The sequence below is a fragment of the Volvox carteri genome (assembly GCF_000143455.1).
Source record: "Volvox carteri f. nagariensis unplaced genomic scaffold VOLCAscaffold_53, whole genome shotgun sequence".
NCBI classification, from domain to species: domain Eukaryota; kingdom Viridiplantae; phylum Chlorophyta; class Chlorophyceae; order Chlamydomonadales; family Volvocaceae; genus Volvox; species Volvox carteri.
Window position 1 is genome coordinate 546,442 of NW_003307596.1, and position 23,104 is coordinate 569,545.

The window sequence follows — 23,104 nt, forward strand, 5'->3', positions numbered from 1 at the left end:
CGTAGCGCTCAAGTGCTGACGCTTCCGGAGCCACATCGCTGCAGGGAACAATTTTGTCCACGATTTTGGCCGTGTAATATGCTTTGGAGATACTTCCCCCTACTTTCCCCTAATCAGTAAAGCTAAAGTTCTGAGCAAGTCAGCCGTCAGTATGTAATCTGACATGAAAAAGAGGTAGCTATGGCAGCCTCAGCCATGCATCACGAACGGGGCTGCATAGGTATATGACCATTTGTGAAATAAGCATTAATAGGTATGCTGTATAGCACAGGAAAGTAAACTCTAGGTGCATCGTCGTGACGTACTAGTACATGGTGTGGATACTGGCTTATGGCATGGCATGGCGGAAGTCCTTAAGTCACCTCTGAGGAAGAAAGCACGTTTTATGTTTATGTGCGCATGTAGTGACGTGCAAACCGTTAATGCCACCAGCGCTACAGCTGCGGAAAGATACTAAGAGTTGAAGGGCTCTTCCTTAAGGTTTTAAGGTTTTGTTGAGGTTATTGGCATGTCCAAAATAATAACTTTTAGTTCTAGATCTGGGCAGACAATGTATCGTTCAGTGATCAGATATGGCTATAGATGATTAGGGGACTGTAAGCCCCATGATCATGAGCGAATTGTAAGAATCTGCGGGATTTGTGGCTGTGGATGTTTTAGTAATGCTTGTGATAGCTTGACGGCTTAGTTTGCAGCACCCTTATGGCCGCGGAGCCACATGACCACGGTGACGACCCCCACCCTAGTTCCACGGAGCAACAGCGACGCCACCGGACAACCCCTGTTCCTCCGACCGATCCAAAGCTTTCACCCTTTCTCTTTCCCGGCAAAAGCCCCTAGAAGTACCGCACTATCGCAGCAGTTGCTGCTGCAGGACCCCTGCCGCCGATGCCAGCAGCAACAGCACCCCTGTGGCCACGATCGGGTTGTCCAGACTGAGGAAGCGAGGGGTGGGTGTTGAGCCCGAGGGCCGAAGCAAGTTAGTGACGGGCTCGTCCGTCTCGTACGACTCTTCGCCGTACGATGAGTCCGCTACCGTACTTCTGTTGCTGCTGCTGCTCCCGTCCTTTGCCGTGGCGGTGGCCGCTGGTATATCGCTGTTCAGTTGTTGTTGCTGCTGCTGCGGCTGCTGGCGGCGGCGGCGGTCTTCTCGTTTCCGAAGCCATTCTGCGTAGAACCAGCGCTCCAGCCTGTGAGAGGGAGAGAGCGGATACAGATCAGGTTGAGAGGGGTAAAGCGGGTTACACGGCGAGATATGAAAGCACGTCAGGAGTTGGACGGACCCGGGACGCACCTAGAGCGCCTAGGGTAAGGCAAGTCGGAGTCGTGCAGGATGGGTTGCATTACCTGCGACCCGGGTAGTTCAGCCGATAAGTCATGCAACCCCCCCCAACACGTGCATACTCACATATGTACTGACATATGGTTCACACTCATCATCGCCGGCTGCATACGTACCGGATTGACGGTCGTCAATGATATCGGGGAGCTTCACAGCCGTCACCTTCGTCATCCCCATCCCCACCCCCATCTCTATTGCAACCATCATGCGTTTAACCATGCCTGCTTTCTCTCCGGCTCGTGGACAAGCCTCTGTTAATAAAGACCCGCCATTGCATTCTCATGTCCCGGCCCCGGCACCGGGCCCCTACAAGTGAGGGGGGAACGGCCTAGAAAGAAAGTGCCTCCCTGCCTACCGTACCCCTTAACTCCCTACTACCTTTCGGCATTGCTCCGCCAACACTGCGTCTCCAACAGAAAAAAATCCATACAGCACCGGCACGGAGAGAACCACGGTCACTTGACTCATTTGCAAATGATACCGTACTTCAACATTTAAGGCCAACACCACCATTCAGAGTTAGGTTCTCACCATCGCTCCTGTGTAGCTTCCGGCCCCTCCAGCTCCTGGAGGTAGGTGTTAAGCGGCCCTAGCCGCTTACTGCGACCTAACGCAGCGCGCTCTGAAGGCACAACCACAAGCCACCAGTACCCCGCGGCTACGGCTGTCAGCGCGAGTACAAAGCCTTGAGCAGCCAGGACGCTTGTGTCTGGCAGTTGGGGATCAAATGTCGTCCCCGGGGCCAAAGAGGTTGCTGAGGCAAGGGCGTCTGATGCGCTATGGGTTTGCAGGTTCACCATGTCGCCGCAAGTGGCGTCCTGGCATGGCGAATAGCCGTTAACCGCGAAGGGACCGCGAAGGGAAGCAGGACGCATGATCCGCATATATAAACTTCGTTTCAGTGGGAATTCTGTTTGGCGATGGTGTGTCCACGTCGGAGAGTTCGGCAAATGCGATATACATCGCTGATGCGATCGTCTCCAGCTTTGCCTGCACATCATGACTCTAACAACGATGATACAGACAGCGAAGCTATGTGGACGGTTTGATTTACAATAACTTGTTCTGTTAGATTTTCCAGTTTGTAAAAATTGGCAGAGCAGATTCACTTGCGGAAACAATTGGATTGAATTAACTAGACACACTAGGTTCAATACATTACACTTATATGTTAACAGCTGGTTGATATGATCATGTGGGTGAAAGAGGGCAACAACTACTGTTTATACGAGCTATGGCGAGGTCCCCGCGCACGTGAGAGTCATGGAACGGGGACCCCAAAACGAACGGCGCAAGGCCTCACACGGGGAACGTAAACCCTCCCCGTCAAAATCGCAACAATTTGCATTTTTGTTTGGTACTTTTTCAGCAGCTCCAAAACGTTCTGATGCTGTAAAAGCTGCAAGCTTATTAGGTGTAATGATGAACGAAGGTTCAAAACGTACTCCCCGAACCGTTCCTTCTCTGTAATCCATACCCCGGTGCTGTCCTCCACTATAAAGAAATGTTATTCAAGTATACTGGGCCGTAGTTGTGCTGTCATGTATAGCGGTATCAACAATTACTTGCCCGTAGCCCAGAAGCCATCGAAAACAAAATTTGCCCTTATGAAGACCAGAAATAGTAGCGAAGGCACAGAAAGAAACTGCGGAAAACGCCGCCACCAATGAACATGTGCCCTTGCTCCACATGCAGCCTGATCAAGACGAAGATCCCTAGAAGAGTATTTCTATACTAATCGTATACATGATGATGTGAATGCCGTGGGTGAGGAGGATGCATCATCGGGTGAGGGTTCGGACATTGATAAGGATGATGGGCCTGACGGCCCGAACTCCCGCCAGCTAGTGACGGAGGTATAATTTAAGTTCATCCACCAAACCGTCGCATCATCGGGGCGCTAGGGCGCCTGACAGCTGCACGGGCGGGGTCTGGTGACACTCGGGCGCTGGAACCTGGGTTGGGCGATGTCGGAATCTGGACGCGCGCTTGGGGCCGTGGCCTTGTGAGGGTATTTGGGGGCTGTATGCAAAAAATCAGCCCGAACGCTTGACTTTGGGCCGGGGCGCTAGGGTGCCTGACAGCTGCACGGGTGGGGTCTGGTGACACTCGGGCGCTGGAACCTGGGTTGGGCGATGTCGGAATCTGGACGCGCGCTTGGGGCCGTGGCCTTGTGAGGGTATTTGGGGGCTGTATGCAAAAAATCAGCCCGAACGCTTGACTTTGGGCCGGGGCGCTAGGGTGCCTGACAGCTGCACGGGTGGGGTCTGGTGACACTCGGGCGCTGGAACCTGGGTTGGGCGATGTCGGAATCTGGACGCGCGCTTGGGGCCGTGGCCTTGTGAGGGTATTTGGGGGCTGTATGCAAAAAATCAGCCCGAACGGCTGCATTCCAGTTGCATTCATGATTGCCGTACTCAGCCTCAGGTGTGATCCCTGGCCAGGCCATGTGGTCAGTCAAGGTCATGCATTCCCCAACCATGCTGTTTGAAATGTTCACAGCTTCTTGTAAATAAACAGGCAATTCACCAGCGAGATGTACCTGTGGCATACCAACACTCATTTCATGCACACACACGCAGCAGGATCATCCAGTATGCACCCATTCAGTATCCCATCACTCTCCCCAAACAGGAAGTCCTAGATTAACCCTCAGTTCACTTGGTCTGATTCCTGTTAGACCCCCCACGCTGTCTCTGTAGCAAAGCCGCGAGCTTGGCGCCCCTTCCCAGGCGTTGGCTCTGGCCGCCCCTGTTCCCCCGCTGGCCACCCCCTGTTGCTTGCTCGGCCCCCTTGGTTGGCTGCTTGCCGCCCCTGGTGGGCTGCCGGCGTGTCGATCACTGATGTCCCAGACAACATTCGAGTCCTGAAGGCAGTCCACTGCGGTGGTTCGGATGCTGAACTGCTTCCGGCAGGTTCCGCATTAGTGAACGGGAACCTCCAATTCAATAGGCTGGTCCCACGTCACCACGGTGATCGGACAAGACAGTGGTTTGCCGGAGCTCTCAGCCCGGCACGTAGGGCAGGTACTGATGTCCGCTGTGGCGACTGCATTCCTGAACGTGACCCCCGCCTGATGAAGCAGATTCTTACGTGATGTAACGGTTTTGTGGACGAACTAAAAGTATACCTCTGCCACTAGCTGGCGGGAGTTCGCGTCCTCACTGAGGATCATGGGCCTGGCAGGCCCATCATCCTTATCAATGTCCGAACCCTCACCTGATGATGCATCCTCCTCACCCACGGCATTCACATCATCATGTATACGATTAGTATAGAAATACTCTTCTAGGGATCTTCGTCTTGATCAGGCTGCATGTGGAGCAAGGGCACATGTTCATTGGTGGCGGCGTTTTCCGCAGTTTCTTTCTGTGCCTTCGCTACTATTTCTGGTCTTCATAAGGGCAAATTTTGTTTTCGATGGCTTCTGGGCTACGGGCAAGTAATTGTTGATACCGCTATACATGACAGCACAACTACGGCCCAGTATACTTGAATAACATTTCTTTATAGTGGAGGACAGCACCGGGGTATGGATTACAGAGAAGGAACGGTTCGGGGAGTACGTTTTGAACCTTCGTTCATCATTACACCTAATAAGCTTGCAGCTTTTACAGCATCAGAACGTTTTGGAGCTGCTGAAAAAGTACCAAACAAAAATGCAAATTGTTGCGATTTTGACGGGGAGGGTTTACGTTCCCCGTGTGAGGCCTTGCGCCGTTCGTTTTGGGGTCCCCGTTCCATGACTCTCACGTGCACGGGGACCTCGCCATAGCTCGTTTATACCGTACTACTGATATCAGATTCTGGAATGTTACCATCTGCACGTCACCTCGGTAGATTGGTATACTGCTCTGCATTCTTCTGACACCGAATGATTTCTGGGATTGGAGAAGAGGCACGCAGACGAGATATCACGTGGCTTACACGGAAGTGTTTTCTTCTCTTGGTAGGGTTTATATCCCAAAATGTCCTAGTGAATATGATCCCAGGCTCAAAATGGATCATCCATTTATTCATGAAGCACACGCGTTCGATGTTCAATTGGTCAGTGAAAGCTTTTTACAACCAAGAACACAGTTTACCGGAAGCAAATCTAGAACATCAGGAAAAATTGCACCAGAAAATCACCCCCGATAACTGATCAGTCCAGAACGCAACGCCTCTAACCACACATAGCACGAGCCCTGCTACGCGCAGGTGCTTAGACGGAGCGCTTGTTGGCCGGCTGCCAGTCGCGGGCGCTCTTGGGGCGCTGCACCAGGAAGCCCATGATCTGCACCTGCTTCACGTTGTCGAAGGCCACCAGGCGCACGTAGGCGTCCGGGAAGGCCTTGGTGCAGGCAACAATCTCGCGCAGCACCTGCATCGGGTCGCGGCAGCCGAACATGGGCAGCTTCCACATCGTCCAGTAGCGGTTGTCGTAGTACAGCTGCGGGGGAGGGGGAGATGGCAGAGGGAAAAGAATGACAGGATTATGTCAGTTGAACTAGGAAGGAAGACAACAAGGGCAGAGCGACCCAAAACCACTGCTGAGCACAAATGTCTCGTAACCCTCAACTTACGCAGGAGACTGGGCCGAAGCGGACGGTCGACTCGTTCGAGACGTAGGCCTTGTCAGCCTCAGCGAACTCAAGGCAAGGAATCCAGCCTACAGTTGGTAATTTTGGAAAGCACGTCTGTAATTAGGTGATGGCGAATCCACATAGCGCACAATTGATGAGCATAAGCGAGACGCACCGTTGGCGACGATGTAGTCAACCTGGGCAGCAATCTGCTCGTCTGTCAGAGGCGGAAGGTAGGAGAAGGTCTCGAACATCCTGAAATTGTAAGCATTGATATCATCATCCAGGAGGACAGAAGAATTTTCCTTGCGGAAGGGTCGAGGCCAACATGTTGAACCACGGCGCTGCTCACTTGTTGTTCACCGGGGTCCAGACCATCATCTTGTTAGCCTGGGCTGGAGCAGCAACCGGGGCAGCCTTAACAGCCGGCTTCAGACCGGCAACTGGGCGCACGCTGCTGCGGGCGGGGCGCGCAACAACGGCGGCCACAGACGACTTAGCAACAATAGCGGCCATCTCTTCTCTGCTTGAACAGAAAGGTCTCAGATCTTCAAAGAGTTGCGAACTGAAATTGCTTCCTGTTACTTTGTCATGAATCAGCGACGCCTTCTTGTATGGTGCGGATAACTGTACGATGATAAAATGTACGGCTACCTTCAAGCTTAGCCACAGCCTTCTCAGGAACCAAGAGTATTTGCCTATAAGGATAAGGGTTCATGGACGTGTTGACTTTGAATGTTAACTCGCTGCTCTGACGCGCAGATTTGATATGCTTGCAAGCCGGCATCCTTTCCTTATCAAACCCTAGCTATGTGGATATGTGTAAATCAATGCCGACTACACAACTGCATTGCTTAACTTAATGTAAGGACACAAATTGATGTCCCCAGCCCGGGTAGTAGGTTTCGTCGCAACTGTATGTCAGTTATGGCATTCCTGTAGGCAGCGAGGCTTTAAGGGTCAAGTATTTGAGGTAATATTGTTTAAAAGTAAATGTCTTGGGAATCATCTCGTGCCATCGAGTGAGTCTACCGCACAGGGAGGGATACCCATATAGTGTTGCACTTGCTTCGCAATGCATTCATTCCCAAGAGAAAGAAGTCTTACGGCATGCGCCACAAATTTACACCTTCAGAAACATGCAATAACACGTTGTGCTTATTTGTCTCGAGCAGCACAGCATGGAGCCCAGAAACCTAAGCGCATGGTTTCTTGAAACCCCGCATGCTACATCATGTTAAGCTATTCTCGCATGTTCGGAACACCTTGTATAGCTATTCAACCAGTATGCTTAGTCCTTAGCTGGTGATGTCATGCACGGGAAAAGTCCCTCTGGAGAAAGGGTTTGTCACCCGGGCCATGCATTGCGCCCACTCCGACACGCCCTCTGATCTCTTTCCCTCCGGCGATCGGTGAAAAACGGGTTTATAAAACATATAACCATTATAACGGTACGGTACGGGAGCGCAGGGAACCCCAGGTCAGCACCACCGCTGCACATGTTGGAAGCAACCGGGAGTGCAAGTGGCGAAGTATAAGCACTGGATGGGGCTGCCCTTTTCGGGAGCCGCAGCCGTTATGTGGCCAACACATGCTAAGGTTTTCACTCCTCGTTTAGCACATCGTAAGCTAATGCAGTTTCGTTTATGTTGCTGGGCTTTGGAGGCAAACAGAGCACGAAGGGGCAAGTACCATGTCCCCAGGGGGCAGCGGTTTTGCCACTGTTGTGGTACTAATAGCCGAATTGAGGATGAAAAACACGTGTTATTGGAATGCCCAGCCTATAAGGATATTCGTGCTGAAGAGGGATTCGATCATCACCAGAGCATGTTGGAGGCCATGCAATGGGAACCCGCACGTCTGGCGAAGATGTTGGAACGTACGTGGGCTCACCGAAACTCAATTACCCCCTTTGGACGCTAGTCTGGGCTGATGTGCGGTGTTTTCCTTTCCTCCGTGGCTTTTAGGCGTTGTAGTATTGCCCTTGGGCCTTCGGCTCGTATGGGTAGTCCTACAGGTACGGGGTCACGCACCCCCAACCATGTAACACACACACATGTTTAGTGCCTCTCTGTGCCTCCATTTCCTGTTTCTTTTGCCCTGCCTAGGGCCGGCCTTGAATGTCTCTGCGGGCTGAAGTCCCGGCAAATCCATAAGCCGCAGATATTGAGCAAGCAAGTCCGGGCTACAGCGAGCAGCTGTACCATTTCGCTGAAAAGGGTGCAAGGCCCCCCAGGTCCTCCAAGCCACACGTCCGTAGGCCGTGTTGCATTCAAGGAGATGGCTCGACATGGCTCCGTCGTACCTGCCCAATGGTGCAGGAGTGACATTTGAACGTGTAGATGGGTACGCGCTGAATGTCTTCTTTGTCATTGGTATCCAAGGGGTCCTTTCCAGGGGATTTGCAGCTGGAACCCTACCTGTCTTGGGGTTGGGGCGCCGGTCGCTCCTGTTATCAGCAGGGCCTACACTCTGTGGTGAGATGGCAGCCGAGGCGACTGAAGGCGAGTTCCATGGTCAGACCTGAGCACCATCATTGGCTATCTATCCATCATTGGCTATCCATCATTGGCTATCTATCTATCATTGGCTATCCATCTGGCTATCTATCTATCTGGCCCAGATGAGCTATAGGGAGTTAGCCCCGATAACAGTGTTCGGACTATCGTGTCTATTCGGACTACCGTGTCAGCCAAGGCAGAGGAAGCCAGGAAGTCTTGCAAGGAAATGGATGGACATAGGATGACACCTGTCATCCGTGACTACCGGTTGCGCATTGAGTAGATGGTAGCGATGTCATGTGTCTTTTCTCTCCGCATCTCTTTTGCGTGCGATTTCTGTCGTTATCCTCGTGTAAAGGCTTCGCTGTTTATGATGGACAAAATCTAACCTTGATTCGCCATTACTAACACACTAATTCGCGAAAACATTTCTTGATCTGCGAGCAAAAGCTGACTTGCCTTCGCTGCCTGCCCACCTACCTTGCTGTAGTTTTATGGGGCGTATTTGCGCGTCCGTGCCTTTGGGTCACATGTGCTCTCCCTTCAAACTGCTTGCAACTTGCGGAATGATTCAATCAGATGAAACGTGGCAGATACTGGTAAGCTTAAAGTGCATAGGGTTGTCCAGGAGCAGGCCTGCGAACCCCCTGACGTCCCCGTGTCACATGATCTGCACCTGGGGGAGATTAGCACCGCACGATGCGCTTAGTCTGTTCAAAAACAAGCTGGACGCCGAACTACATCACCCATCACAGGCACAACTGCTCAGCAGCACTCCTTGATGCAACAGCCTGGAAAAATTGCACCTCGAACCCACTGCCGACATGCCGACCATCCACGCACATCCACACTCCGAGGCGATTAGCAACACGCGCAGCTGCTTAGACGGAGCGCTTGTTGGCCGGCTGCCAGTCGCGGGCGCTCTTGGGGCGCTGCACCAGGAAGCCCATGATCTGCACCTGCTTCACGTTGTCGAAGGCCACCAGGCGCACGTAGGCGTCCGGGAAGGCCTTGGTGCAGGCAACGATCTCGCGCAGCACCTGCATCGGGTCGCGGCAGCCGAACATGGGCAGCTTCCACATCGTCCAGTAGCGGTTGTCGTAGTACAGCTGCGGGGGAGGGAGGCAGAAGCATGAGGAAGTCCAGCTTAGCATTAATACTGGAGGGCGGCCCAACCTCCTGTGCCTACAGAAGTGCATGACATTACAGGTGAACCACAGAAACGAATGACTACGTTGCAATGGCATGTCTTACTGTTTCTAAACCCCAACTTACGCAAGACACCGGACCGAAGCGGACGGTCGACTCGTTCGACACGTAGGCCTTGTCAGCCTCAGCGAACTCCAAGCAAGGAATCCAGCCTAAAAGAAGGGAGATGCCAGCCAGATATCCGTCAAGTACTGTACCTTAATGTGCAGTTCATATCCTCCGTACATGCGCGTGTGTTGCGCACGTGCGGCAACTTATATGTGATGGCAATAACCCACAACGACGGCGTTGTGGTAAAGCAGCTGGGTCCCGATCCTACCGTTGGCAACGATGTAGTCGACCTGAGCAGCAATCTGCTCATCGCTCAGGGGCGGCAGATAGGAGAAGGTCTCGAACATCCTGCATAGTTACAAATAATTGAAGACGGAAGAGTCTGCATGCTTTTCTCTCGTTGCAGAGGCAGGAATTCATCATGCAAGAACAAGGCGTATCAAGCATCATGTCCAACGACTCACTTGTTGTTCACCGGGGTCCAGACCATCATCTTGTTGGCCTGAGTCGGGGTTGCCACAGGCGTAGCCCTGACAGATGGCTTCAGAACGGCGACCGGGCGTACGCCGCTGCGTGCGGGACGCGCCACTGCCGTGGCCACCGACGACTTAGCAATGACTGCGGCCATTTCTCCTGTCTATTTGAGAAGTAAGCAACCTTGTCAGACGGATAAGGATGGCTCTTCTGCCCATTAGGTTGCTTCGGTTCTCTTTGTACTGGGATGATTGCTGTACTTTTGATAGAATGTACGGCGAGCCAACCCGAGCCACGGGTCTCAGGAGGGCCCTGAACATACGTCATTAAATGGCGTATTGAGGGATGAAATGAATGGTGTCGTTTGTGGAAGACATTATTTTATGGGGCCAATAATTGCGGACACAATGGTTTGTCAGTTTAGCTACCTTAATGTATTAGATATCAGGTAGAGGTTGAGGCTCCATGCCTTCTATGCCACTGCGGCAAGCTGCCCAACGCTTGGGAACAACGTCCGGGGCATATAGTTATGCTCTTTAGGCAATGGATTTCCAATGCGATATTGGGCATGCGGTTGCGGCCGCTACGATTGAAGATTAGATGTGGGAACATAGCCTGGGAAGGAGCGAGTTCTTTGGAATGGCTTAACCCCTGACAGGATACTGAGCCCTCCATGTAACACCCATGCTTAGATGCTCGCTTAAACATGGCATCCATGGGCATACCAATGAATTTTGCAACTGCAACTGCGAATGTTTGCTGGATTGTTGCGGTATAGTTGGCCTATCAGTTGCAGCCTGCCATACCCCAACTTCCAACCCTTGTTGATCGCCGACTCAGACAGCAAGCTACCTTGTTCCCTGGATAGGCTGCTACGGATCACACTGTGCTCCGGCAGTTCTTTCGTTGGCTTAAATAATATGAGTTCCACAGTTTTAAGGCTTGTCATGTCACTATTGCGAGCGTTGGAAAGTCATCCCCTTAGCCTTCTTGTGTGTACTTTCGGCTTGCGCCATGTCTTGGAATCGCAGAAGGTGGGCACTCATTGTGGGCAGCAGTGTCGGCTGCTCCTCCGGCTAACGGCGCTGTGCATGCAATACCTTCTTAACGGCTCCTTGTTTTCTTCCTTGGCAGCTTTCGAGCTAATCGTTACATTCATTAGGTTGTGCGGCTATAGCCGCAAAGTAAAAGTATCGTCAATAATTTTCTTCTCTGGATTGTCAAAAACCCGGATAACACGCGTCAGGACCATCACTTCAGGCAACCGTAGCGTTAAATGAGTTATTCATGGCGCTTGAAGTTTGTGACAGCTCGGTTGCACCACCCATCACAAGCGCAGCTGCTCAGCGAGCACCTTCGACGCAACAGCCAGGAAAAATTGCGCCAGTTGCCTGCCCACGATCAACTTAAGCCAACTCTGTACACACATTCATGCCCAGAACAACACGCGCAGGTGCTTAGACGGAGCGCTTGTTGGCCGGCTGCCAGTCGCGGGCGCTCTTGGGGCGCTGCACCAGGAAGCCCATGATCTGCACCTGCTTCACGTTGTCGAAGGCCACCAGGCGCACGTAGGCGTCCGGGAAGGCCTTGGTGCAGGCAACAATCTCGCGCAGCACCTGCATCGGGTCGCGGCAGCCGAACATGGGCAGCTTCCACATCGTCCAGTAGCGGTTGTCGTAGTACAGCTGCGGGGGAGGGGGAGATGGCAGAGGGAAAAGAACGACAGGATTGTCAGTTTGGTCAGCAAGTAAGACATTTCAGTCAAAAACAGAGCGACCCAAAAACATTGCTGGGCACAAACGTCTCGTAACCCTTAACTTACGCAGGAGACTGGGCCGAAGCGAACGGTCGACTCGTTCGACACGTAGGCCTTGTCGGCCTCAGCGAACTCAAGGCAAGGAATCCAGCCTGGGAAATGGGGAAATGTTATAGTAAAAATCTTTCGGAGACGATGACGTTGTACGAGAACAATTTACGCTTGCATAGCATCCAACCCCATCCTGAGATAGCATTGGAACGAGAGAAAAAGCGGGTCAAGATCATACCATTAGCAACGATGTAGTCGACCTGAGCAGCGATCTGCTCGTCGGTCAGAGGGGGCAGGTAGGAAAAGGTCTCGAACATCCTGCAATGCAAATCCAATCACTCAAAATTATAAAGGTTAGGTAGATTATTGAACAACTCAAAGGATTCACAAAATATCAAATCACAGCCATAAGCAACAATGTACAGCGACTCACTTGTTGTTCACCGGCGTCCAGACCATCATCTTGTTGGCCTGGGCCGGAGAAGCCACAGGAGCTGCCTTAATAGCCGGCTTGAGGACGGCGACCGGGCGCACGCTGCTGCGAGCTGGGCGCACCACAGCGGTGGCCACAGATGACTTAGCAACAATAGCGGCCATTTTCCTCCTTAGTGAGAAGTATGCGATGACTGAGCTGGTGAGAATGAGACTACTTCTGTCAACTTCAGTGCCGTTGCTGCCTTTTGTACCAAGGGGGCTACACCTGTACCACGATAAACTGTACGACAAAAGGGAACGGTAGCCAGGAGTTCCAAAGAGGGTTAAATGAATGTTATATAAGCTAGTAAGTATTAAATTTCTGTGCAAAGGATAGATGCCCAAGTCTTGGATGAGGCGAACTCGGCCGCATGTACGATATGGCTGACACATGTGTCAGCTGAATTCTGAGCGTTTGAAAGGTTCTAACGCCAGAATTTTACACAAGGAATGTTATGCGATGCAAAATTCGAAAGGATGGCTTGGGCTCCGGGGTGAAATATTAAACCTGAGGGCTTAGGTAGCCGTTTCCCAGGTTTGTTCCATCTTGCAGTCTCATGGTGCACCGCGCTGTCAAAAGGTATTAAGGGTAGTTCCGCCCGCATCGAAAATTTCGAAATCGAGATATCAACATTGTGTTTCCATCTTGCCTTGTAAGCCCCCTGCCGTGGGGCCTCGAAGACGCAGGTCCCGAAAGGATATTATGCCTTCAGAGGTTTGGGGGACGTTTAAAATGATTCTGGGTCGCTGGTTAATAGTACCGGCCCCTCCGCATGGCAGACGCCTTGACGAACGGCATGAGAGGACTTCCAACATATTACGCGTCTGTGATATGCCGTGCCAAAATCCTTGCCGCAACGCCAATCAATACCCTTCCAGGCCACGCGTGGACCTTTAGTGGCCTTCGACAGGGGGTTATGACCTAGAACTGCAATAATACGTGGCTCTAGGCAACTTGGTTTGGTGGTTTGGTTTGGTGGCTTTAGCGCTGGGGTAGAGGCGAGGCCGAGGGAGCTAGTTGCGTACGAGTGCCCACCGGAGATCGGGTGCCAGCCACGATTTCTAACGGCTACCTTGCCTCGACATTGGCTGCGAGCGATCCTTATGTGGTTCTCAATCTCGCAGATAAATCTTTTTAGTTTAGCGGGACAGGGCAGGTCACAGGATGACGATGGGAGCTAAGTGAATGGCTTGTCGCTCCGGCGACCACCACCCTGAGGACGGCTTCCTGCCGGTCGTTCCCGTTCGTTGAGCAGTGCGTCGCGGCCTCCCCCTGCGAACTGGACTAGGCCACAGTGATACATTAAGGTTGGGATTCCTGTAGATCCGTTTCTAGCTTGTTGCCCAGATCCAGAAGGCGCTAATAGGACAGCGTCAACCTGCTGTAAAAATCGCTTAAAGCTTAAGTTGATACCATACAACACCAACCAGGGACACCAACGCATAGCCATTAACGTAGGAAAGTGAGGCAAAGCTGAAAGCATTACAGCGGCTTCCCGGGAACGTACACTTGCCGAGCCTTGCCTACATCGGGTCTCGCCTTGTGAGCAGCTAAGCTTATACCACGCCATTCGCGGTTCATTGCCTGGGTCGCTTACTCTCCGTAGCCTGCTGGTAGGGGGATAAGCAGAGTTATGTGGCTTGCAAAGCTGCGCTGGACGAACTTGCTCCTGCGGGACATTCCTGCCGCGTGGCTAGAAGCAGCACGACTGGCTAACCCCTTGACACAAGGTGTGCGACTGCAGCTGCCGCTCGAGGACAACGATACTGAGCTTCGAATCACTTAGTTGGTGTGGAAGCTTCCCAACAATAGCAAGGTGGCGCTGAGGAAATGGTGGCGTACGGATGTGCACATGTACGGACGCGACGGCTGAGGTGGACTGTCTGTCTGTGAAACAGGGGGGTATATCTTCACCAGTGGCAGCTACCCTGCGAAACCCTGCCTTCCCCGGTATTTCGGGACATCCTCATCCAGTCACCCTAGTCAACTTCTCAGTGGATCGCTCAGGTTCCGCACCCACCACCAGCATCCAACGGAATCAGCCGGGCCGTCAGCAGCCCAACTCCATTCCTGGTCGGCGCGCAGGTTAACTCTATCCCAGATCACCACCGTCCAACAACTAGGGGCGCAATACATTCTACCAGCGGACGGATTTATGACCCTGAAAGAACTCGATCCCGGAATCTCCCGGGGGCAATGGTCGCGCGTTACCAGTAGAGCCTAACCTATGAATGGAATGTCTGTATGTCGCAGATTCCTGGGGGTTGGGAGCAGATGTGGAGGAGGTGCAGCTCGACGCCATGCTGTAAGGGCATGACAAATCAATGGTCGTCAACACTGAGCGCCTGAACGGCTTCCAGTTGACAGTTTTCCCGTCAGATCCTTAACACATGAACGGTGTGACCATTCCCACAGGGGGAACGCTGGTAGGTGGCATAGATGAGTTTATCTTAGCCCCAAATCGCGGCCGTGCCTAATGGCCTAGAGAATCCAATTATACTTGCTGGATGGGAGACAGATGGGAAACACTCGTTGCTAATTGCTATCCAAGCCGCGCTAAGGGATCTTGGTACCTTATTGGCTTTGGCACCTCTCTGCACCTCCTATGCAGCTTTTGTGGGCGGGCAGCGCGGGTAATTCTGCCGGATCCATCCCAACTTGATTCATTACATGTATTTACGAGCACAAAAGTCGAGTATTAATCAATAGTCAATATTCACTAAATTCTTCCAATGAGCTGACCTTCATGTAAACCGAACGGCCAGCACCGCCCTTCCTGCTATCTGCTCCGAGAGGGCAAAACATACATAAGAACTGCGCTGACCATACGAAACTGTCGAGCGACATCCAAAATACCAAGGTAAGCCATCTATGTCGCCATCTAATCGGGTCGAGGCATTTAATCTTCTCTGAACATCATTAAGAGAAGATGTATCTCCTAACAGGCAGCCCGAAGCATATGTCATTATTAGCGGATGGAATTTTTCCTAATGAATGGTTCACTACGAACAGCTGCTGAGCCAGCATCCCTTGATGCAACAGCAGGGAAAAATTGCACAGGACATGCTGGCATAAAACCATGCGAGCGCATCCACACTCCCGAGGCGATTAGCAACACGCGCAGCTGCTTAGACGGAGCGCTTGTTGGCCGGCTGCCAGTCGCGGGCGCTCTTGGGGCGCTGCACCAGGAAGCCCATGATCTGCACCTGCTTCACGTTGTCGAAGGCCACCAGGCGCACGTAGGCGTCCGGGAAGGCCTTGGTGCAGGCAACGATCTCGCGCAGCACCTGCATCGGGTCGCGGCAGCCGAACATGGGCAGCTTCCACATCGTCCAGTAGCGGTTGTCGTAGTACAGCTGCGGGGGAGGGAGGGACGGAAGCAGAAAAAAAGTATGTTTAGCGACGGCGCAAGAAAAAGTGGTCAAGTCCCGATAGGCTATGGAATACCTAACAGCGGAGTTGAAATGATGACCATCCCTTTCGCCGTATACCCCAACTTACGCAGGAGACTGGGCCGAAGCGGACGGTCGACTCGTTCGACACGTAGGCCTTGTCGGCCTCAGCGAACTCAAGGCAAGGAATCCAGCCTGATACAAAAGGGGGACATCCGAGAGTGTACAAACTTGCAAACCATTGCCCATACAACCCAAGCTGAAGCCCAAACTCCGATTGGAAGGCAACATTGACCCTTAGGAATGTTGCCTTACCATTAGCAACGATGTAGTCAACCTGAGCAGCGATCTGCTCGTCAGTCAGAGGGGGCAGGTAGGAAAAGGTCTCGAACATCCTGAAAGAGAAAACAAGTTGTGAACATAAAACGTGTAAGCAAGCGGAAAGAAAAGCGTTTGGCAGTACAAATATAAGACAAAACAAAAGAAATCGCAAGACAAGTACCGACGTGATTAGGCAAATACCGACGTGCCGTTCATGAAAGACATTCCTAATCTCGCTTCAGGGATACAGAATCAAGGTAATTTAGTAGATTGTGCAGTAGAAAAGGTGCAGCTACTCACTTGTTGTTCACCGGGGTCCAGACCATCATCTTGTTAGCCTGGGCCGGAGCAGTGACCGGGGCAGCCTTGACAGCCGGCTTCAGAGCTGCAACAGAACGCTGAACGCTGTTGCGGGATGGGCGCGCCACTGCGCTGGCCACAGATGATTTAGCAACAATAGCGGCCATTTTGGGATATGATTTAAATGTTTAAGAATCACTAATATATTAATTGTATGCTTAATTGTGATCACAGCTGATTGCTTTTGTATTGTGATGATCTGTACCACGATAAAACGTACGGCAGCGTTGAAGCCTTGGCACGGACTTCCCTGGGGCTAATGTTTTAATCTTGGAGAGCATATTCTGATAACCTTTGCATTTCATCAGGTCTAGGGCTTCAGTCGGAGAAAGCTCGGTCCTTAAGGTTCTCAGCCTTGGTCATAAGGATAAGGTTTTCGATGCCGTTTGCTAGTGCATAAGGTACAACTACCATTAAGAATCAAGTAATTTGCTCATTGCGGCAGAAAACGTGGTGTTGCACTATATAGCCTGTCAATGGCTTACGAAGGGCGAAGTGCCGTCAGACCTTTATGGCCATTCTGAGTGGCCAGCCCATACTTGCAAACAATGAGAATGTCCATACTTGATTCGGAAAGTAACAATTTCTGGCAGTTAGTGGTCAAAGCCTCGCCCGTGGAGCTCAATTTGAGGATAGACATTGTGTTGTGTTTTCAATTTCAAGTGTTCATGGATTCCATTACAAACTATTTTGGGACAGTTAAGAGTCACCATGAGGGCAGATCGCTGCAACCGCTTCTTTCGTCCGAATGGATGAGCCTTTAAGTTCTATACAAAGGCCGTGCAAGGGTCAATATCCATACCTGTGCTGAACGAAGCGACGCCTCAGTACTGGGCACCGCAGGCGGCCATTGCTCAGAATGCTCTGGATCAAGAGTTTTAGGCATCGTCTTCTGGCCCAGCAGCGGTTGTGATTTTCGTATTACTGCTGCGGCAATGGGGAGCTGTTTCACTGCAATTGGGCTTGGTCTAGAACACGTACAAACACGGATTTATAGGGTCGCATAAGACTGCAACGTCGTCCAACGACGTGGTTTTGTTGCAGCGTTTACAACACCAACGTTTGCGCGAGAGATGTGTGTAGGAAAACATGTGTGTGTGTGTTTTTGTGTGTGTGTTTTTGTGTGTGTGTTAGTATAGTGGGCTGTCGTATTTCCCTCAAGATGTTTCACTTAAGCCCAATCTCAAGTTCATCTGCAGCGCTAAGTTTCCATCTTCCCTCATTAATCGAGTAACGTTACAGTTTATCCCATCACCTCGAACCATGGCCGCAGAAATAGGAGGGGCGCGTACCTAATAGTATTAGCGCGTTAGGAAAACCCGCACTTATCACAATTAAGTCATGCCAGGATGGGTTGTTAGCATGCGTCCTCATAACGCGCCCCGCCTACGCCTCCTACGTGTCTAATCGTCACCCACACATTCAAACCACTAATCCCCCAAGCCGTCTATTCGGTCAGTCATCGTCAATATTTCTTCACTGAGCATGGCTACTATACCTAGTAGAAACTTCAAGGCATCATCCCACGACTGGAAAACCGCCGGATCCCACGTTTATTGCTGGCGTACACACACACTCATGAATGGCTAGTTATCGGTAAAAATTAGAATGCATCAACTCTGCACGCAACCTACAATCAACCAACTGAAAAAACATTTGCACCAGAAACCTGCTTCCTGTACGTGTACGATAAACCGACCAATTCTTCCGATATGCCGGCCATGCGTGCGCATCCACACTCCCGAGGCGATTAGCAACACGCGCAGCTGCTTAGACGGAGCGCTTGTTGGCCGGCTGCCAGTCGCGGGCGCTCTTGGGGCGCTGCACCAGGAAGCCCATGATCTGCACCTGCTTCACGTTGTCGAAGGCCACCAGGCGCACGTAGGCGTCCGGGAAGGCCTTGGTGCAGGCAACGATCTCGCGCAGCACCTGCATCGGGTCGCGGCAGCCGAACATGGGCAGCTTCCACATCGTCCAGTAGCGGTTGTCGTAGTACAGCTGCGGGGGAGGGAGGGACGGAAGCAGAAAAAAAGTATGTTTAGCGACGGCGCAAAAAAAAGTGGTCAAGTCCCGATAGGCTATGGAATACCTAACAGCGGAGTTGAAATGATGACCATCCCTTTCGCCATATCCCCCAACTTACGCAGGAGACCGGGCCGAAGCGAACGGTCGACTCGTTCGACACGTAGGCCTTGTCGGCCTCAGCGAACTCCAGGCAAGGGATCCAGCCTGGAGGGCGTTTACAGGCAGCGAACCACCTTAGCCACCGTGCCGTGAGAAAGCGAATACCATGCGGGTTACGAAACCCACGACCACTTTGAAAGAAACACGGATTCTTGGTATTGTAGCAAGGGAGATGGAGCAGATCCGTATGGTACATACTTGCCCTAAGTACGTGGGACAGAGCCTTACCATTAGCAACAATGTAGTCAACCTGAGCAGCGATCTGCTCGTCAGTCAGAGGCGGCAGGTAGGAAAAGGTCTCGAACATCCTGCAAGGTACAAATGCCTTAGGCCCTTATAATTCCGCTATATGATATAAGGATAGAAGGGCTCAGCGAATAGTCAATGAGGGCGAAGTAGTAACAGAGGGCAGCAGCTAGTTTTTCGCGCAGCAGCTCACTTGTTGTTCACCGGAGTCCAGACCATCATCTTGTTGGCCTGAGCCGGAGCAGTGACCGTGGCAGCCTTGACAGCCGGCTTCAGCACGGCGCATGGGCGCACGCTGCTGCGAGCAGGGCGCACCACAGCGGTGGCCACAGACGACTTCATCACCATAGCGGCCATCGTAGATAATTCTTTGGGGAAAACACAACAAATCTATGATGAATGCAGGCCCACACTGATTATTGAACTGCGCTGCGCTTTTTGTATTGGGACGACCATGATTATAGATTGTACGGTTAAAGTTCGTCGTACATTTTATCCTGGTACAGGTAGACCTGTGGCCAGGCTTTAATAATGCTTGGAGGGCATTGGTGCATTTCCATCTTGGAAAATACCCTAAGTAATCTTCTTTGTTTTTTGCTTGATTAGGGAATCAAGCAGTAGGTGAAACTTGGTTCCGTGTATGACGAGGCTGACTAATGCTTGTTGTTGGGAGGGCTTAAGTAGTAAATCCGTGTAGTAAGTCGGGTTACAAGGTGTTGATCAAGATTTTGGCCTAACGCAGACACTTGCATATCCTTGGAGGAAGTTACGGCTTGATGCAGGAGTTCCGCAGTTTCGGCCCATAGACACTTTATCGTTCGCATATGTAACATAGGCGGACAATGGTCTTTCAAGGCTAAACAGATTTCGGTGTAGATTGGTTGCGGTTGATTCACTTTGACGCTCAGTCCAGGAGATGTAAGGTTCAGGATCAGATTTATTTCGAATCTGTTCAAACTTAGCAGCAATAAGTTTGATCTGTATGAAAATCTCAAAATCAGCGTGTCGACGATTGTGTCGGAAATTCGATCGCCTTAAATCAAAGGTCTTGGACTTTATATCGCAGAAGATACTCGTCATCACACATTTGATTGGACGCGTTTAGATTTTATTACTAGCTAACATATCCGGCGTATGTTGTTGTAATTGGTTTATTCTTCCCTAATTCCAAAACCCATACTAGTTCAGAGAGAACACTCCACGTTCAGACCCACATTCAGATCCCATACTGCTTCACCGATTTCCGTTTTCATCGTTTGGTAACGATGAGCCCTGTTCTATGCTTATTGAGTTTCATTTATTGTAACAATGCATTCGAAGAAAGTAACTGGTCTAGGGATCTCTGTTAAGCATCGGAACACGTATCCTACCCGGAAGCAAGGATGTCCCACAGTCCGGAAGGCAATCCAAATTCGTGTGCGCTTACACATGAAAGGGTTTTCTGCTCAGGATTGAATTGAACGCGAGCGCGCTCGCTGTTCATATGCATCATTAGTGGGATGCAAATTATTGTGAAGCACACACGGATCAATGACCACGACCGAAACAAACAACTGAAAAACAAACATATGTACAACCACAGACAAAAACATTCCCAAAAACGAGAGTAGTCCACTAGAGAACTGCGAACAAAATTAAAAAATGTGTCCAGAGCTCATAAGCAAACTCCCAACTCAAAGAATGTTCTACTGATCTGGGTTCGTCCATTCCGCCAAAAGCGTTGAACGCTTAGACGGAGCGCTTGTTAGCCGGCTGCCAGTCGCGGGCGCTCTTGGGGCGCTGCACCAGGAAGCCCATGATCTGCACCTGCTTCACGTTGTCGAAGGCCACCAGGCGCACGTAGGCGTCCGGGAAGGCCTTGGTGCAGGCAACGATCTCGCGCAGCACCTGCATCGGGTCGCGGCAGCCGAACATGGGCAGCTTCCACATCGTCCAGTAGCGGTTGTCGTAGTACAGCTGCGGGGGAGGGAGGAATGGGGCAGGCGACAGGAGGGGATATTTATGTGTACATGATTGCTACACATGAAGACTTATTACATGGTCCTCTCGTAGAATACGATGAGTAATACAGTTGAGTTGATTACTTCATAATGGCGGAACATCCAGCTAACATCAACGAGGTTGAGGGTCAACTTACGCAGGAGACTGGGCCGAAGCGGACGGTCGACTCGTTCGAGACGTAGGCCTTGTCGGCCTCAGCGAACTCAAGGCAAGGAATCCAGCCTGACAACAGGAATAGAAGGCGAGTCAACCAATAATATACCCAAATGAGAGAAAAGGCACTTTAAATTATGCAATTAAAGCTGCTTTGTTTAATATGGGAACACTATTCGAGAATGGCCTGGACATTCCTCACCGTTCGCGACAATGTAGTCGACCTGGGCAGCAATCTGCTCGTCGGTCAAGGGCGGCAGGTAAGAGAAGGTCTCGAACATCCTGGAACATGAAAGGGACGCCATCAGAACGCAACCTTACATTTACTGTGCGATGACCTCACAAACGCAAGTATATTCATTTGCAAGGTGCAGCAATATCGCTAACTCGAGCACGAACTCACTTGTTGTTCACCGGAGTCCAGACCATCATCTTGTTGGCCTGAGCCGGAGCAGCGACCGTGGCAGCCTTGACAGCCGGCTTCAGCACGGCGCATGGGCGCACGCTGCTGCGAGCGGGGCGCGCAACAGCGGCAGCCACAGACGACTTAGCAATGATAGCGGCCATTTTGACTGTTTTGGTCTTTAGAACGTGATAAGTTCGGACAAAGTATCATAGAAATGCTGGCAAGCATTAATGACCAAGAGCGGGTACGGCGGATAGAGGTACGGAAAAGCTCATCCTCGTAACGCTCCGAATCGCCGACGGTTTCGCGTACGGCAAGCAAGACACCTAACACATTAGCGTATCATGTCTACTTTAACACTTGTTATTTTTCATTTAATAATTGGGTAGTCTGCAATAAATCAATCGATGTGCATATCATCTGTAGTATACATCAATGACCAGATTTCGATCGGCCAGGGAAGAATATATGTAGCCCTATGGATTTACTAAGCATGGCAGAGAGGACACGAAAGATGTCACTTGCGGGCTTCATAAGTGTGCGAGCGACTTGGTTCATACCGTGAGCTTCCATTTGCTGTTTGTGTCGTCAGGCCCAGTACCACATAGACACCTGGTACGCGTAGAAAGTAACTGATGCGAACCAAGCTATCAAGTGTTATAACCTTGACAGCTATCCAAAGACAGCTCCATCTCCACACCGCTGCATCGACATACGGTGGGGTTTCTTGGCCATGGTAGGGGGCTCGCCCTAGCTTCTCGAGGGCTTTCGCTAGCGTTTCTGCAAGGGACACGGTAATGCGGTGAGGTTGATTTGAAGGTTACACATTTTAAAGCTAAAGTGTCGGCACAATTGTGGAGGGGTCCGTCAAGCCGGCGCTCCGGATGGACCGTTGGTAAGAGTTTTTGTTGGGTGACATCATCGTCCTCCCGCGCCCGTTGAAGTGCGTGCCCCAGTATACCAGGTCTCGGAAGTTAGCTACTGCCAAGGGGGGGGGACAGTGCGCATGTTCATGCCCATACTAAGCCGTCAAGCTATCACAAGCATTACTAAAACATCCACAGCCACAAATCCCGCAGATTCTTACAATTCGCTCATGATCATGGGGCTTACAGTCCCCTAATCATCTATAGCCATATCTGATCACTGAACGATACATTGTCTGCCCAGATCTAGAACTAAAAGTTATTATTTTGGACATGCCAATAACCTCAACAAAACCTTAAAACCTTAAGGAAGAGCCCTTCAACTCTTAGTATCTTTCCGCAGCTGTAGCGCTGGTGGCATTAACGGTTTGCACGTCACTACATGCGCACATAAACATAAAACGTGCTTTCTTCCTCAGAGGTGACTTAAGGACTTCCGCCATGCCATGCCATAAGCCAGTATCCACACCATGTACTAGTACGTCACGACGATGCACCTAGAGTTTACTTTCCTGTGCTATACAGCATACCTATTAATGCTTATTTCACAAATGGTCATATACCTATGCAGCCCCGTTCGTGATGCATGGCTGAGGCTGCCATAGCTACCTCTTTTTCATGTCAGATTACATACTGACGGCTGACTTGCTCAGAACTTTAGCTTTACTGATTAGGGGAAAGTAGGGGGAGG

General features: G+C 51.2%; 7 protein-coding genes across 7 annotated transcripts in view; all 7 read right to left on the bottom strand.

The window, feature by feature from the left end:
* Positions 1-850: 850 nt before the first annotated feature.
* On the bottom strand, positions 851-2,226 carry VOLCADRAFT_96571 (uncharacterized protein; the record flags this gene model as incomplete). The annotated part of the gene is made up of 2 exons (XM_002955630.1): positions 851-935; positions 1,874-2,226. 2 exons carry the CDS (start codon positions 2,224-2,226, stop codon positions 851-853), a joined length of 438 nt encoding a protein of 145 aa, XP_002955676.1.
* A 3,320-nt stretch (positions 2,227-5,546) lies between these two features.
* VOLCADRAFT_96572 (ribulose-1,5-bisphosphate carboxylase/oxygenase small subunit) lies at positions 5,547-6,423 on the bottom strand (the record flags this gene model as incomplete). Its single annotated transcript, XM_002955631.1, has 4 exons — positions 5,547-5,774; positions 5,908-5,993; positions 6,083-6,162; positions 6,260-6,423. 4 exons carry the CDS (start codon positions 6,421-6,423, stop codon positions 5,547-5,549), a joined length of 558 nt encoding a protein of 185 aa, XP_002955677.1.
* Positions 6,424-8,996: 2,573 nt separating this feature from the next.
* VOLCADRAFT_96573 (uncharacterized protein) lies at positions 8,997-10,343 on the bottom strand. Its single transcript, XM_002955632.1, has 4 exons — positions 10,133-10,343; positions 9,937-10,016; positions 9,684-9,769; positions 8,997-9,517 (listed from the first exon to the last, which is right to left on the bottom strand). The coding sequence occupies exons 1-4, from the start codon at positions 10,294-10,296 to the stop codon at positions 9,290-9,292; spliced, it is 558 nt and encodes a 185-aa protein (XP_002955678.1). The 5' UTR covers positions 10,297-10,343; the 3' UTR covers positions 8,997-9,289.
* A 1,256-nt stretch (positions 10,344-11,599) lies between these two features.
* On the bottom strand, positions 11,600-12,546 carry VOLCADRAFT_96575 (ribulose-1,5-bisphosphate carboxylase/oxygenase small subunit; the record flags this gene model as incomplete). The annotated part of the gene is made up of 4 exons (XM_002955633.1): positions 11,600-11,827; positions 11,965-12,050; positions 12,188-12,267; positions 12,383-12,546. The coding sequence occupies 4 exons, from the start codon at positions 12,544-12,546 to the stop codon at positions 11,600-11,602; spliced, it is 558 nt and encodes a 185-aa protein (XP_002955679.1).
* A 2,530-nt stretch (positions 12,547-15,076) lies between these two features.
* On the bottom strand, positions 15,077-16,635 carry VOLCADRAFT_76826 (uncharacterized protein). The gene is made up of 4 exons (XM_002955634.1): positions 16,438-16,635; positions 16,132-16,211; positions 15,926-16,011; positions 15,077-15,780 (listed from the first exon to the last, which is right to left on the bottom strand). The coding sequence occupies exons 1-4, from the start codon at positions 16,602-16,604 to the stop codon at positions 15,553-15,555; spliced, it is 561 nt and encodes a 186-aa protein (XP_002955680.1). The 5' UTR covers positions 16,605-16,635; the 3' UTR covers positions 15,077-15,552.
* Positions 16,636-18,267: 1,632 nt separating this feature from the next.
* VOLCADRAFT_96577 (uncharacterized protein) lies at positions 18,268-19,284 on the bottom strand (the record flags this gene model as incomplete). The annotated part of the gene is made up of 3 exons (XM_002955635.1): positions 18,268-18,495; positions 18,641-18,884; positions 19,121-19,284. The coding sequence occupies 3 exons, from the start codon at positions 19,282-19,284 to the stop codon at positions 18,268-18,270; spliced, it is 636 nt and encodes a 211-aa protein (XP_002955681.1).
* Positions 19,285-20,329: 1,045 nt separating this feature from the next.
* Positions 20,330-23,104, bottom strand: part of VOLCADRAFT_106899 (uncharacterized protein) — a gene marked incomplete at its 5' end in the record, with an annotated part of 4,107 nt that continues 1,332 nt past the window's right edge. The window contains 5 exons of the mRNA XM_002955636.1: positions 20,330-20,883; positions 21,065-21,150; positions 21,284-21,363; positions 21,485-21,589; positions 22,048-22,267. Coding sequence (XP_002955682.1) covers positions 20,656-20,883; positions 21,065-21,150; positions 21,284-21,363; positions 21,485-21,589; positions 22,048-22,267 — 719 coding nt within the window. The 3' untranslated portion in view covers positions 20,330-20,655. The remainder of the gene's footprint in view (positions 20,884-21,064; positions 21,151-21,283; positions 21,364-21,484; positions 21,590-22,047; positions 22,268-23,104) is intronic.

Coding starts and splice junctions, on each gene's coding strand:
- VOLCADRAFT_96573 (XM_002955632.1), bottom strand. CDS start 10,296: ATGGCCGCAGTCATTGCTAAGTCGTCGGTGGCCACGGCAGTGGCGCGT. Junction 9,770..9,936: donor CGACTACATCGTTGCCAACG/GTAGGATCGGGA, acceptor CCCTTCTTTTAG/GCTGGATTCCTTGCTTGGAG. Junction 9,518..9,683: donor GCTTCGGTCCGGTGTCTTGC/GTAAGTTGGGGT, acceptor CCTCCCCCGCAG/CTGTACTACGACAACCGCTA.
- VOLCADRAFT_76826 (XM_002955634.1), bottom strand. CDS start 16,604: ATGGCCGCTATTGTTGCTAAATCATCTGTGGCCAGCGCAGTGGCGCGC. Junction 16,012..16,131: donor TGACTACATCGTTGCTAATG/GTAAGGCAACAT, acceptor CTTTTGTATCAG/GCTGGATTCCTTGCCTTGAG. Junction 15,781..15,925: donor GCTTCGGCCCAGTCTCCTGC/GTAAGTTGGGGT, acceptor CCTCCCCCGCAG/CTGTACTACGACAACCGCTA.